This window comes from Oncorhynchus gorbuscha, linkage group LG05, assembly GCF_021184085.1.
Source record: "Oncorhynchus gorbuscha isolate QuinsamMale2020 ecotype Even-year linkage group LG05, OgorEven_v1.0, whole genome shotgun sequence".
In the NCBI taxonomy this organism is placed as follows: domain Eukaryota; kingdom Metazoa; phylum Chordata; class Actinopteri; order Salmoniformes; family Salmonidae; genus Oncorhynchus; species Oncorhynchus gorbuscha.
In genome coordinates, this window is record NC_060177.1 from 55,640,924 (window position 1) to 55,654,438 (window position 13,515).

The 13,515-nt window shown below is 41.5% G+C and overlaps 1 protein-coding gene across 3 annotated transcripts in view; it reads left to right on the forward strand.

Annotated features, from left to right (window-relative positions):
- Positions 1–13,515, forward strand: part of LOC124036092 (transient receptor potential cation channel subfamily M member 3-like) — a 228,269-nt gene that overhangs the window by 154,137 nt on the left and 60,617 nt on the right. For all 3 annotated transcript variants that reach the window (XM_046350237.1, XM_046350235.1, XM_046350236.1), the window contains exons 13-14: positions 4,926–5,066; positions 11,027–11,056. In XM_046350237.1, the coding sequence (XP_046206193.1) occupies positions 4,926–5,066; positions 11,027–11,056 (171 nt within the window). The remainder of the gene's footprint in view (positions 1–4,925; positions 5,067–11,026; positions 11,057–13,515) is intronic.

The window sequence follows — 13,515 nt, forward strand, 5'->3', positions numbered from 1 at the left end:
ACGGAATGTTTAGTTATTAATAGTTTATAAATTGTTCATTAATAAGTTATTATTAAATTTGTGACAGTGTTACCCCAAAGCCTTTAGATAATAATCTGACCGGACCACAGTACCTATGTAACAAAACAATTGTACGCGTCCTTAATTCAAGATTATGACCTCTAGTGAGAGCTCATAGAATGGTCAGCAGCATCAGTATTCAGATCAGATTAATCGAAGCATAATGGATTGCAGTAACATGTGCTACAATGGGAGAGCTGTAGAGGTTACGGTGAGTCATGGTGTAACCATCCACGATCGAAACTTTCCCAAAGTCCTTAGCTCTGTACGCAGGGTGAGAAGGGTTCCGGTACTTCAGGGGATTGGACTAATCAATCTCACGCACACACACACAAACACACGTGCACACGCACACTAGTGATGCTCAGGCCGCAGCCCCCGCGGGTTATATCTGTGAAGCGGGCAGGTTAAAGGTCATGAAATATTGTGTGGATGAAGGGCAAGTGGTTGGCGGTTGAATAAAGATAAAACAATGGGTTAAAATACATAAATCTGTCATTCTTTTGCAATTCATTTCTACAGGCTACATTGAGGTTTTTCTTTCATAATTTGTATATGGTGTCAGTGCGTAGCCTAAGCCTAAGCTTTTGGGTCTAACTGAAGTGTGCCAAATACACGGCAATTACCAAATGCCTTTGGGACCTTGGGCAGAAAAAGTTCACGTCGATCCACTGAGACAAAAAGAGTAATGAAGGACAATTACATTTTATTTTATTTTATTTGACAATGTCGGGGTTAAATTCAATAAGAGAAAAGCTGTGAAATGGAGAGTTAAAATAAATAGAAGGGAGGGACAGAACAGTCATCTAATGTTATAGAAGAGAGGACAAGAACAGTTGTCTAATGTTATAGAAGAGAGGACCAGAACAGTAGTCTAATGTTATAGAAGAGAGGACCAGAACAGTAGTCTAATGTTATAGAAGAGAGAACCAGAACAGTAGTCTAATGTTATAGAAGAGAGGACCAGAACAGTAGTCTAATGTTATAGAAGGGAGGGACAGAAGAATAGTCTAATGTTATAGAAGGGAGGACCAGAACAGTAGTCTAATGCTATAGAAGAGAGGACCAGAACAGTAGTCTAATGTTACAGAAGGGAGGGACAGAAGAAAAAGGGTTTAAAGTAGCCTCACTGAAATCTGGCAACCGATTGTAGGTCTATAACCTCTCACATACCCTAATATAATTATTAATCCTGCATAGTTAAGCATTTATTGCATAAAAATGTTACTCTTGAACATGTTCTTGAAGAATCTTAAGGGAATGAATGGTTAAGGATCGTCTCTAAAAGTGCTATATTTATCATCATCATAAAAGCTGATAGTGTTTCAACCACATCAAATATGCATCCAAGCTGAACTGAAATAATATAACAGCTTTATATTTCCTTAAAACCAGTCAAATTGGAAATGTTGCACCGAAAATCTTTCCCTTTTTAAAAATTTTGCATTTCCTCCCTGGGCTGTAAACACCTTTGCTGTACAAGAGAAGCAGAGATGAAAGAGGAAAAGGAAAACAAATTGTACCGACGTCAACTACATTGAAGCATTCCTTCTATCGATTTATGACTTTACTCTGGTGAGAAAGGGTTTATTTAGTTTTTCAGGGCAACAAGTAATGACAGGAGAGAAGCTACATATATACATTTACATTACATTTAAGTCATTTAGCAGACGCTCTTATCCAGAGCGACTTACAAATTGGTGCATTCACCTTATGACATCCAGTGGAACAACCACTTTACAATAGTGCATCTAAATATTTTAAGGGGGGAGGGGGGTGAGAAGGATTACTTTATCCTATCCTAGGTATTCCTTAAAGAGGTGGGGTTTCAGGTGTCTCCGGATGGTCATTGACTCCGCTGTCCTGGCGTGTTTTGTTCCACCATTGGGGAGCCAGAGCAGCAACAGTTTTGACTGAGCTGAGCGGGAACTGTACTTCCTCAGTGGTAGGGAGGCGAGCAAAGGTGGATGAACGCAGTGCCCTTATTTGGGTGTAGGGCCTGATCAGAGCCTGGAGGTACTGATGCCGTTCCCCTCACAGCTCCGTAAAGCACCATGGTCTTGTAGCGGATGCGAGCTTCAACTGGAAGCCAGTGGAGAGAGCGGAGGAGCGGGGTGACGTGAGAGAACTTGGGAAGGTTGAACACTAGACGGGCTGCGCGTTCTGGATGAGTTGTAGGGGTTTAATGGCACAGGCAGGGAGCCCAGCCAACAGCGAGTTGAATCCAGACGGGAGATGACAAGTGCCTGGATTAGGACCTGCGCGTCAGGCAGGGTCGTACTACATGTTGTAGAGCATGAACCTACAGGAACGGGCCCGCCTTGATGTTAGTTGAGAACGACAGTTTGTTGTCCAGGATTACTTTCTTAGCGCTCTGGGAGGAGGACAAATGGAGTTTCATTTGGAACGTTTTCCCCGGGAGGAAGAGCAGCTCCGTCTTGAGCAGGTGGTGATCCGACACTGATATGTCTGCCAGACATGCAGAGATATACCCGGTCAAATGAATGATCATATTCCACTTTGTCACATATAGTCAGGCGGTTGCGGATGGGTTATTACGGATGGGTTATTACGGATGGGTTATTACGGATGGGTTATTACGGATGGGTTATTACGGATGGGTTATTACGGATGGGTTATTACGGATGGGTTATTACTAACTCACACCAATTAACTGATATTGGAATATACACTACCGTTCCAAAGTTTGGGGTCACTTAGAAATGTCCTTGTTTTTTAAAGAAAAGCAAAAAGAAATGTGTCTATTAAAATAACATCAAATTGATCAGAAACACAGTTTAGACATTGTTAATGTTGGAAATGACTATTGTAGCTGGAAACGGCAGATTTTTTAAAATGGAATATCACCATAGGTGTACAGAGGCCCATTATCAGCAAACATCACTCCTGTGTTCCAATGGCACGTTATGTTAGCTAATCTAAATGTGTAATTTTAAAAGGCTAATTGATCATGAGAAAACCTTTTTTGCAATTATGATGCACTGCTGAAAACTGTTGTCCCTGATTAAAGAAGCACTAAAACTGGCCTTCTTTAGACAAGTTGAGTATCTGGAGCATCAGCATTTGTGGGTTCGATTACAGGCTCAGAATGGCCAGAAACAAAGCACTTTCTTCTGAAACTCGTCAGTCTATTCTTGTTCTGAGAAATTAAGTCTAATATTTAACCGTAGTGCATGGCTCTATAGGCATTTGCCAAATATCTCTGTTTTCCTCTCTTCCTCTTGTCCAGGGGTGTGTAGGTATGGTACTAGTAAATGTGTGGTATTGGTGTGCAGTAGTAGGATACATTGCCTCAACCAGGGTGGGCCAAACGTATACTGTTCCCCTTTTCTCTTTCTGGAGGAAAGCTTAGACTGTCATTGGCTACATCATGATTCCCAACCCTTCTGTTTGAAGTGTGCAATTGCCCATCATGGATTTAAAAGCATTGAATTGTCAGTGTAAGCATCAGATGAAGGGACGCCATTGTTAAGTCCATGAGCAGGAGTGTGCTAATGCACACTTCGGGTGAAGAGTGAAGAATCGGGTTGCAGGCATTTTTATTGATGCTTGTTATTGGCTTTAGTGTGTAACTTGCCCCTGAACTCTAACCTCTGGAGCCCCTGGTGCTGGAATGAGACAACCTGAAGTTACTTGTGATAAAAACGAGTTGGGTTCAGCCTTTTGTACCTAGCATCATGAAAGCAAGTTGTTACAGTAATTGTTACATATTTTTTTAAATAAAGGTTCATCAGTTAGTTGCCATATACATACAATTTCCCAATGCAATCAATTGAAGATAAAGGAGAAAGGCACTGTAGGTTTGATCAGAATGATTATGCTGTTTGAGAGCATTTTCCTATGTTAGAGAGCACATTTACTAATCGTGATGCTTCCAGCTGCAGCCCCGCATTAGCCTGTAACTTAAACTAGCTGTGACTAAGCTTTGACTGAGCTTTGGCTGGATAATTGTGAGGCTTTACTGGGATAACAGAAACCAAATGGAGCGCTTTTTGACAAGGGGATACAGGGAGCGTTCCACTAAAAGTGACCAGGGGATGAGATGGTATCAAATCATCCGTCGATGTATGATCATTGTCCCAGCCCATCCTCCCAATTTCTCCCTCCCCCAGCCCCCACTGGATCAGAGAGCTCTGATTTCTATCTGAAGGTGGATGATGAAGGTCCATTTCTATCAAAAAACGCTCTCTCATTTGTACTCCTGTTATCCTCATCTTCAGACATCTGTCCGTCTTTCTCTTCCAGCACTGAACCCCTGATACGATCTGGCCATACGTTACAAATGCAAAAGAGCAGAGAGTGATCAGGCAAATTAAGTAAGCATTGATCAGATTTGTACATTTTTAAATGTCCTCAAGATCTGCAATTTTCCATCTTCTCCTTAACATTTCCCCTATTTTCGTGGTCTCCCTCTTCTTTCCCCTCTTCCTCCTCCTCCCTGTACTCCTCTACCCCTCTTCTCTCAGAGTACAGTATACTGATGTCTATCTCAGTGCTGTTGAACTAAGTTAAATTAAACTAAGCTCAGAGAAGTTCATTTAAACTAGGTTATAAACTCTGTGATCTTATCGGGGGTCTGTGTCTCCCATCTCTCCTTGGCCTTGTGCTGTATACTCACTGACCTTGTGTGTTTTTTCTAAGCAAGAATATCCCGTGTTCAGTTGGATCTACTTCAAGGTGAATCAACTAATCACGTATTATTATTATTAACACAAAACAAGTGTGTAGATGTGTGAAGTGAAGTGTGTCTGATTTGTGTGGGTTGTTTTCCCTTCCTATCACCATCCTATGCTCAGCTGCCATGGGGGTGTGCGGTTTTGTCTGACCAATCTCTTGGTCCCCAGGGTAACCTGCCACCAGACTACCGCATTAGTCTCATTGACATCGGATTGGTCATTGAGTACTTGATGGGCGGAGCTTACAGATGCAACTACACCAGGAAGAGGTTTAGAACTCTGTATCATAACCTCTTTGGACCCAAAAGAGTGAGTGACGGACCAGCTTTACAGTTTCCTATTCTGCTAATGATGCATGTGCATGTGTCTGCATGTCTACTTGTCTCTGTGGGATCAATTGAATCGAACATTCATTGTGTTACTGTATTTACGCTTTAGTTCCTTTTTCCCATGGTTAAATTAACTCCCAGACGGGTCTTGGGTACAATAAACAAACCTACTATTAGTAATCTGGTAAACTTACCTCAGGTATGCTTTCAGTGAAAGCAAACCCGCGCCTCACTTTTGCAGTGATGTAAATTTGGTACTTACGTAACCTTTTTTTGGGACGATGCTGTAAATTAATATACATAAATATGCATATCCCTCTATGTCTAAATCTGCACTAGGGATACGGTCTCCTTTTCTCCCTCTGCCTGCAAACTCTCCCAAACTAGCAATAGAATGCAGAGATCATTGCCAAACTGCACTGCACTGCACTATACTGCTCGGACCAACGCTTGTGAAATGGGGCGGCAAGGGTAGCCTAGTGGGTAGAGCGTTGGACTAGTAACCGAAAGGTTGCAAGTTCGAATCCCCGAGCTGACAAGGTACAAATCTGCCGTTCTGCCCCTGAACAGGCAGCTAACCCACTGTTCCTAGGCCGTCATTGAAACTGCACTGCACTATACTGCACTATACTGCTAAGAATTTGTTCTTAACTGACTTGCCTAGTAAAATAAAGGTTAAAAAAAATAAATAATAGATGGGTTGGTTGGCAAAAAAACTGAGGCTATGGGGCAAAACTGACAAGGTTGGCTTAGGTTGTTTACCACATGTAAACTACAGTCTGTCTTCAATGTTTATTGAAAACGTAAATAAAGTTGCACAATGAGCATTTGTTTCCTCTCAAATACATTGTTACAGTTGGTACTTGGTAGTTAGCTAGCTATTGAATTTGAGCCATATCAGCAATAGATGGGCCATCAGTCAAAACACTTAAAAACCAGACATGGTATCAGGATAAAACTAATTGAAACAAGCTACTTTAGATTTCCCACATGGCACTTTCTTGTCATTGTTGCTAGCCATCTGGCCATCCAGTATCACCAAAAGACAGGGCCTTCTGCCCCAGTGAAGTGTGCACATCGTTTCTTGTGACGTTCTCAACTAAACCGTCTATAGAGATGTTTGTTGTTGTTGATTGTTCAGTTTCCAGGCCTCCTTCAAGACAAGGCTCCTTGAAGAACGGACTAAATGTCAACTATAGAACATCGCTATTCTAGGACTATTGTGTAGAGCAATGTCTAGTCCATCAACATCAACCAATGACTATGCAGTGTGTATGCATGTGTGCGTGAGGTTGAAAAGAGAGAAAAAAAGTGAAGGATAGAGCAAGAGAGACCGAGGATTCAGGACAAAGAGGTAGACATCTAAATGAGCTGTGATCTGTTTTAAAACGATTTGGGCACACTGACAGTGTCATCTTAGATGAAAAAGCAGTGTGAATACAGGAACAAACACACACACAAACACACAATGTGGTAGGAATAATCCTGAAATAGGTGCAGATATCAACATCCCCACAGGAGGCCTGAGTTATTTTTACCAGCAGTTGGGGAAGCAGGTCACATGATGGCTCATTAATGCATCATTTGTACACAGCCTGCTTTAAAACGAAGTGCCTGCTGCTGCATGGAGCTCCATTTAGCCAGCCACCCCCTTACACAGACAAACACACAGATATGAAATATATCAGGTTACAGTAACAGGTGACTATCTAAAGACAACAGGTTACTGTTTATCTATAACTGATTGCTGTTGATCTAGAACCGGTTACTGTCTGGTCTCGAACAGGTTACTGTTGGTCTCGAACAGGTTACTGATGGTCTAGAACCGGTTACTGTCTGGTCTCGAATAGGTTACTGCTGGTCTAGAACAGGTCTGGTCTCGAACAGGTTACTGTTGGTCTCGAACAGGTTACTGATGGTCTCGAACAGGTTACTGTCTGGTCTCGAACAGGTTACTGTCTGGGCTCGAACAGGTTACTGTCTGGTCTCGAACAGGTTACTGTTGGTCTAGAACAGGTTACTGTTGGTCTAGAACAGGACAGTTGTGCTATTTAATTGTGTTGGAACATACAGTGCATTCAGAAATTATACAGACTCCTTGCCATTTTCCACATTTTGTTACGTAACAGCCTTATTCTAAAATGTATTACATTGTTTTAATCCCCCTCATCAACCTACACACATTACCCATTAATGAAAAAGCAAAAATAGGTTTTTATGAATGTTTGCAAATGTAATACAAATAGAAAACTGAAATATGAGTGTTCAGACCCTTAACTTTGTTGAAGCATCTTTGGCAGTGATTACAGCCTTGAGTTTCCTTAGGTATGACGCTACAAGCTTGGCACGCCTGTATTTGGGGAGTTTCTCCCATTCTTCTCTGCAAATCATCTCAAGCTCTGTCTGGTTGGATGGGGAGCGTCGCTGCACAGCTATTTTCAGGTCTCTCCAGAGTTGTTAGATCTGGTTTAGTCCGGGCTCCGGCTGGGCCACTCAAGGACATTCAGAGACTTGTCCCGAAGCCAATCCTGCATTGTCTTGGCTGTGTGTTTAGGCTTGTTGTCTTGTTGTCTTCGCCTTACTCTGAGGTCCTTAGCACACTGGAGCAGATTTTCTTCAAGGATCCCTCTGTACTTTCCTCCGTTCATCTTTCCCTCAATCCTGACTAGTCTCCCAGTCCCTGCCGCTGAACAACATCCCCACAGCATGATGCTGCCACCACCATGCTTCACCATGCTTCACCTTAAGGATGGTGCCAGACGTGATGTTTGGTATTCAGGCCAAAGAGTTCAATCTTGGCTTCATCAGACCAGAGAATCTTGTTTCTCATGGTTTAAGAGTCCTTTAGGTGCCTTTTGGCGACTCCAAGCAGGCTATCATGTGCCTTTTACTGAGGAGTGGCTTCCTTCTGGACACTCTACCATAAAGGCCTGGTTGGTGGAGTGCTGCAGAGATGGTTGTCCCTCTGGAAGGTTTTCCCAACTCCAGAGTGGAACTCTTTGGTCTTGGCCATAGTGGAGTTTGGAGTGTGACTGTTTGAGGTTGTGGACAGGTGTCTTTTTATACTGATAACAAGTTCAAACAGGTGCCATTAATACAGGTAACGAGTGGAGGACAGAGGAGCCTCTTAAAGAAGAAGTTACAGGTCTGTGAGAGCCAGAAATCTTGCTTGTTTGTAGGTGACCAAATACTTATTTTCCACCATAATTTGCAAATAAATTCATTAAAAATCCTACAATGTGATTTTCTGGATTTTTTTCCCACATTTTGTCTGTCATAGTTGAAGTGTACCTATGATGAAAATTACAGGCCTCTCTCATCTTTTTAAGTGGGAGAACTTGCACAATTGGTGGCTGACTAAATACTTTTTTACCCCACTGTATTCTAAATCAGAACCGTCCAGAGTAGTGATGCTGAACAGGTGGGCAGGTGTGGGCAGCAATCGGTTGAAGAGCATGCATTTAGTTTTACTTGCATTTAAGAGCAGTTGTAGGCCACAGAAGGAGAGTTGTATGGCATTGAAGCTCGTCTGGAGGTTAGTTAACACAGTGACCAAAGATGGGCCAGAAGTATACAGAATGGTGTTGTCTGCATAGAGGTGGATCAGAGAATCACCATCAGCAAGAGCGAAATCATTAATGTATACAGAGAAAATAGTCAGCCCCAGGATTGTACCCTGTTGCACCCGCATAGAGACTGCCAGAGGTCCGGGCAACAGGCCCTCTGGTTTGACACATTGAACTCTGTCTGAGAAGTAGTTGGTGAACCAGGCGAGGCAGTGATTTGAGAAACCAAGGCTGTTGAGTCTGCCGATAAGAATGTGGTGATTGACAGAGTCGAAAGCCTTGGCCAGGTCGATGAATACAGCTGCACATTATTATCTCCTATTGATGGGGGTTATGATATCGTTTAGGACCTTGAGAGTGGCTGAAGTGCCCCCAGGACCAGCTCGGAAACCAGATTGCATAGCGGAGAAGGTACAGTGGGATTCGAAATGGTCGGTGATCTGTTTGTTAACTTGGCTTTCGAAGACCGAAGAAAGGCAGGGTAGGATAGATATAGGTCTGTAGCAGTTTGGGTCTAGAGTGTCTCCCCTTTGAAGAGGGGGATGACCGTGGCAGCTTTCCAATCTTTGGGGATATCAGACGATACGAAAGAGAGGTTGAACATGCTAGTAATAGGGGTTGCAACAATTTCGGTGAATAATTTTAGAAAGAGAGGGTCCAGATTGTCTAGCTCAGCTGATTTGTAGGGGTCCAGATTTTGCAGCTCTTTCAGAACACCAGGGCAAGTTGTTGTGGGGGGTTCAGGGCTGTTGACCGGGGTAGGGGTAGCCAGGTGGAAAGCATGGCCAGCCATAGAAAATTGCTTGTTTAAATTCTAAATTATCGTGGATTTATCGGTTGTGACAGTGTTTCCTAGCTGCTGGGAGGAGGTGTTCTTATTCTCCATGGACTTTATAGTGTCTCAGAACGTTTTGGAGTTTGTGCTACAGGATGCAAATTTCTGTTTGAAAAAGCAAGCCTTTACTTTCCTAACTGCCTGTGTATATTGGTTCCTTACTTTCCTGAAAAGTTGCATATCGCAGGGGCTATTCGATGCTAATGCAGTACACCACAGGATGTTTTTGTGTTGGTCAAGGGCAGTCAGGTCTGGAGTGAACCAAGAGCTATATCTGTTCCTGGTTCGAAATTTTTGAACGGAGCATGCTTATTTAAGATGGTGAGGAAAGCACTTTTAAAGAATAATCAGGCATCCTCTACTGATGGAATGAGGTCAATATCCTTCCAGGATACCCCGGCCAGGTCGATTAGAAAGGCCTGCTTGCTGAAGTGTTTTTGGGAGCGTTTGACAGTGATGAGGGGTGGTCGTTTGACCGCAGACCCATTACAGACGCAGGCAATGAGGCAGGGATCGCTGAGATCCTGGTTGAAGACAGCAGAGGTGTAATTGGAGGGCAGATTGGTTAGGATGATATCTATGCCGTGTTTATGGGCACCCTCATAGATGTATAGATTGTGTGTAGATTGATGAGGAAAAACATGTTTTGAATCAATTGTAGAATAAGGCTGTAACATAACAAAATGTAGAAAAAGGGAGGTGGTCTGAATACTTTCTGAATGCACTGTATGCATTTCCAGACTGGTCTCAAAGAGGTAACATGGTAAAAGGAAATCCGGGACACTCAAATTAGTATGATATGTTACGTTTGGTATTGTTACTTAAGATAGAAGGTAGGAAGTGTTGTTGGTCAAGGTGGATGGGTGGGCATATAATGCAACCGTCTAGTAACCCCAAGGTCGCTTGTTCAAATCTCATTACAGACAACTTTAGCATTTTTACTAATTAGCAAATACTTCGCATGTTAGCTAACCCTTCCTCTAACCCTAACCTGAACCCTTTTATCTAACCTTTCCCCTAAGCCTAATCCTAACCTTGACCCCTAACCCTAACCCTTATCCTAGCTAACGTTAGCCAGCTAGCTAAAGCTAGCAACCCCTAGCTAACGTTAGCGACAACAAATAGGAATTCGTAACATATCATATGTTTTGCAAAATCGTAGCATATTGTACGTTTTGCAAATTCAAAAGACATACAAATTCCAATTCGTAACATGTTGTACAAATTGCAATTCTTAACCTATCATACAAATTGTAATTCATAACATTACATAGAAAATGTATGATGGAGATCCACAAATGAATACATACCAAACACAACGTAACATATCATCCTACATAGAGTATTTCACTTTTAAGTGTAATATGAAGTGCTCTGAGACCAGAATGGCATTTCTCTCTGTATTTGAACACTTGGCCTTGTGAGTGTGTGTAAGTGGGTCTGTCTGTGTTCCTTTTTTTATGTGCATATTTTTTATGTGCCGAATTCCCATTGACGGTGTTGATTTCTCAATTGACCATGTTTTTGTTACCTTTCCAGCCCAAAGCCCTGAAACTGCTGGGGATGGAGGTGAGTCTGGGTTACAACATGGTTATTATTTGGTTACAGTTTGGTGTATTCCCCTGGTTTGCATAATGAGTGGCTGGTAACCCTTCATTTTACTGCATGGTATTCTCTAGGTAATAACTAGGTAAATAACTAGTAACAAAAAGTAAATACATGTTAACAATTTAGTCCCAAATGTAATTACCTGGAACCAAGAAAGTAAGTACTACATGCTTAATTAGTGTAAAACTGTAACGAAGCTGTCTGTTTCCAGGTAGATACAACGTAGTTACTTGTGAAATACCACCACATTGGATGACTCCATCTCATGAAGACAACAGCAAATATATCTGTGATCTTACCCTGTTTGTTTCATGGGACCACCTTCACACTTACAGGGTAGGTACAAAGGGTAGGTACTGGGTAGGTACGGCTTTAAAATGAAGCTGTTGCTAATACCATATGTAAATACCCCATACTTACAGGTCAACAAATGATTTAGTCAAATGATTGTGTAGACATAATGTACTAAGTCATTTTCCTAAAGTTACTAGGTATGTACAGTGCCTTCACAAAGTATTCACACCCTGTGACTTTTCCCACATTTGTTGTGTTACAGCCTGAATTTAAACTGGAGATGTTATGTCATTGGCCTACACACAATACCCCACATTGCAAAGTGGAATTGTGTTTTTCAAAATGTTTACAACAACAACAAAACAAAACATTTAAATGAAAAGCTGCAATGTCTTGATTCAACCCATTTTTCTATGGAAAGCTTAAATAACTTCAGGAGTAAAAATCTGCTTAATAAGTCACATAATACGTTGCCTGGACTCACTCTGTGTGCAATAATAGTGTTTAACGTCATTTTTTGAATGACTACCTCATCTCGTTACTTCACACATACAATTATCTGTAAAGTCGCTCAGTCGAGCTGTGAATTTGAAACACAGATTAAACAACACAGATCAGGGAGGTTTTCCCAATGCCTTGCTAAGAAGGGCCAACATTCGTTGCAATTACAGAGTGCGAAATTCAAAAATAGCAAATTCAAATATTTAACATTCTTGAAAATATGTGTGTTATACATCAAAATAAAGCTTAATTTGTTAATCCAGCCGCTGTGTCAGATTTCAATCAGGCAGGTGCGCCACAAAAGTCAGAAATAGCAATATAATTAATGCCTTAACTTTGAAGATCTTCTTCTGTTGGCACTCCAAAATGTCCCAGAAACATCACAAATTGTCCTTTTGTTCGATAATGTCCTTCTTTATGTCCCAAAAATGTCAATTTATTTGGCACGTTTGATTCAGAAATACACCGGTTTCAACTCGCCCAACAGGCCTACAAGTATTTAATAAGTTACCTGTAAACTTGGTCCAAACCTGTAAACTTGGTCCAAACATTTCAGACAACGTTCCTAATCCACCTCCAAGATGCCTTAAAACGTAAATAATCGATCAAATTTAAGACGGAATAAACTGTTTCTAATACCGGATAAAAATAATGTGAAGCACGCTCCAGTTCACGTGCACCAAAACAGTAGAGTCCACCTGGAGTGACACTTACAATGAACTACTTCTTCATTTCTCAAAAGAAAAACATTGAACAATTTCTAAAGACTGTTGACATCTAGTGGAAGCCATAGAAACTGCAACCAGGTTCCTAATAATAAGAGTGTCCCATGGAAACCAATTGGAAAATCCTATGACCTCAAAAATAAAATCCTCTGGATCGTTTGTCCTCGGGGTTTGGCCTGCCTTATCAGTTCTGTTATACTCACAGACATTATTTTAACAGTTTCAGAAACTTTAGATTATTTGCATATCCTTGCTTGTGGGCCTGAGTAACAGGGAGTTTACTTTGGGCACGCTTTTCATCTGGAGGTGAAAATACTGCCTCCTACCCAAGAGAGTATATCCCTTTGAGCATGATGAAGTTATTCATTACACGCTGGATGGGGTATCAATATACCCAGTCACTACAAAAATACATGCGTCCTTCCTACCTCATTTGCCAGACAGGAATGAAACTGCTCAGGGAGTTCACCATGAGGCCAATGGTGTTACATAAAACAGTTGCAGAGTCTAATGGCTGTGATAGGAGGAAATTGAGGATGGATCAACAACATTGTAGTTACTCCACAATACTAACCTAAATGACAGAGCGAAAAGAAGAAAGCCTGTACAGAATAAAAATGTTCCAAAACATGCATCTTGTTTGCAATAAGAAGCTAAAGTAAAACTTGAAGAAATGTGGCAAAGAAATTAACTTTGCATCCTGAATACAAAGATTTATGTTTGGGGCAAACCCAACACAACACATCACATAACACTCTTCATATTTTCAAGCATGGTGGTGGCTGCATCATGTTATGGGTATGCTTGTCATCAGCAAGGAATAGGGCATTTATTACGATAAAAATAAATGGAATAGGTCTAAACACAGGTAAAATCGTAAAGAAAACCTTCAGTCTGCTT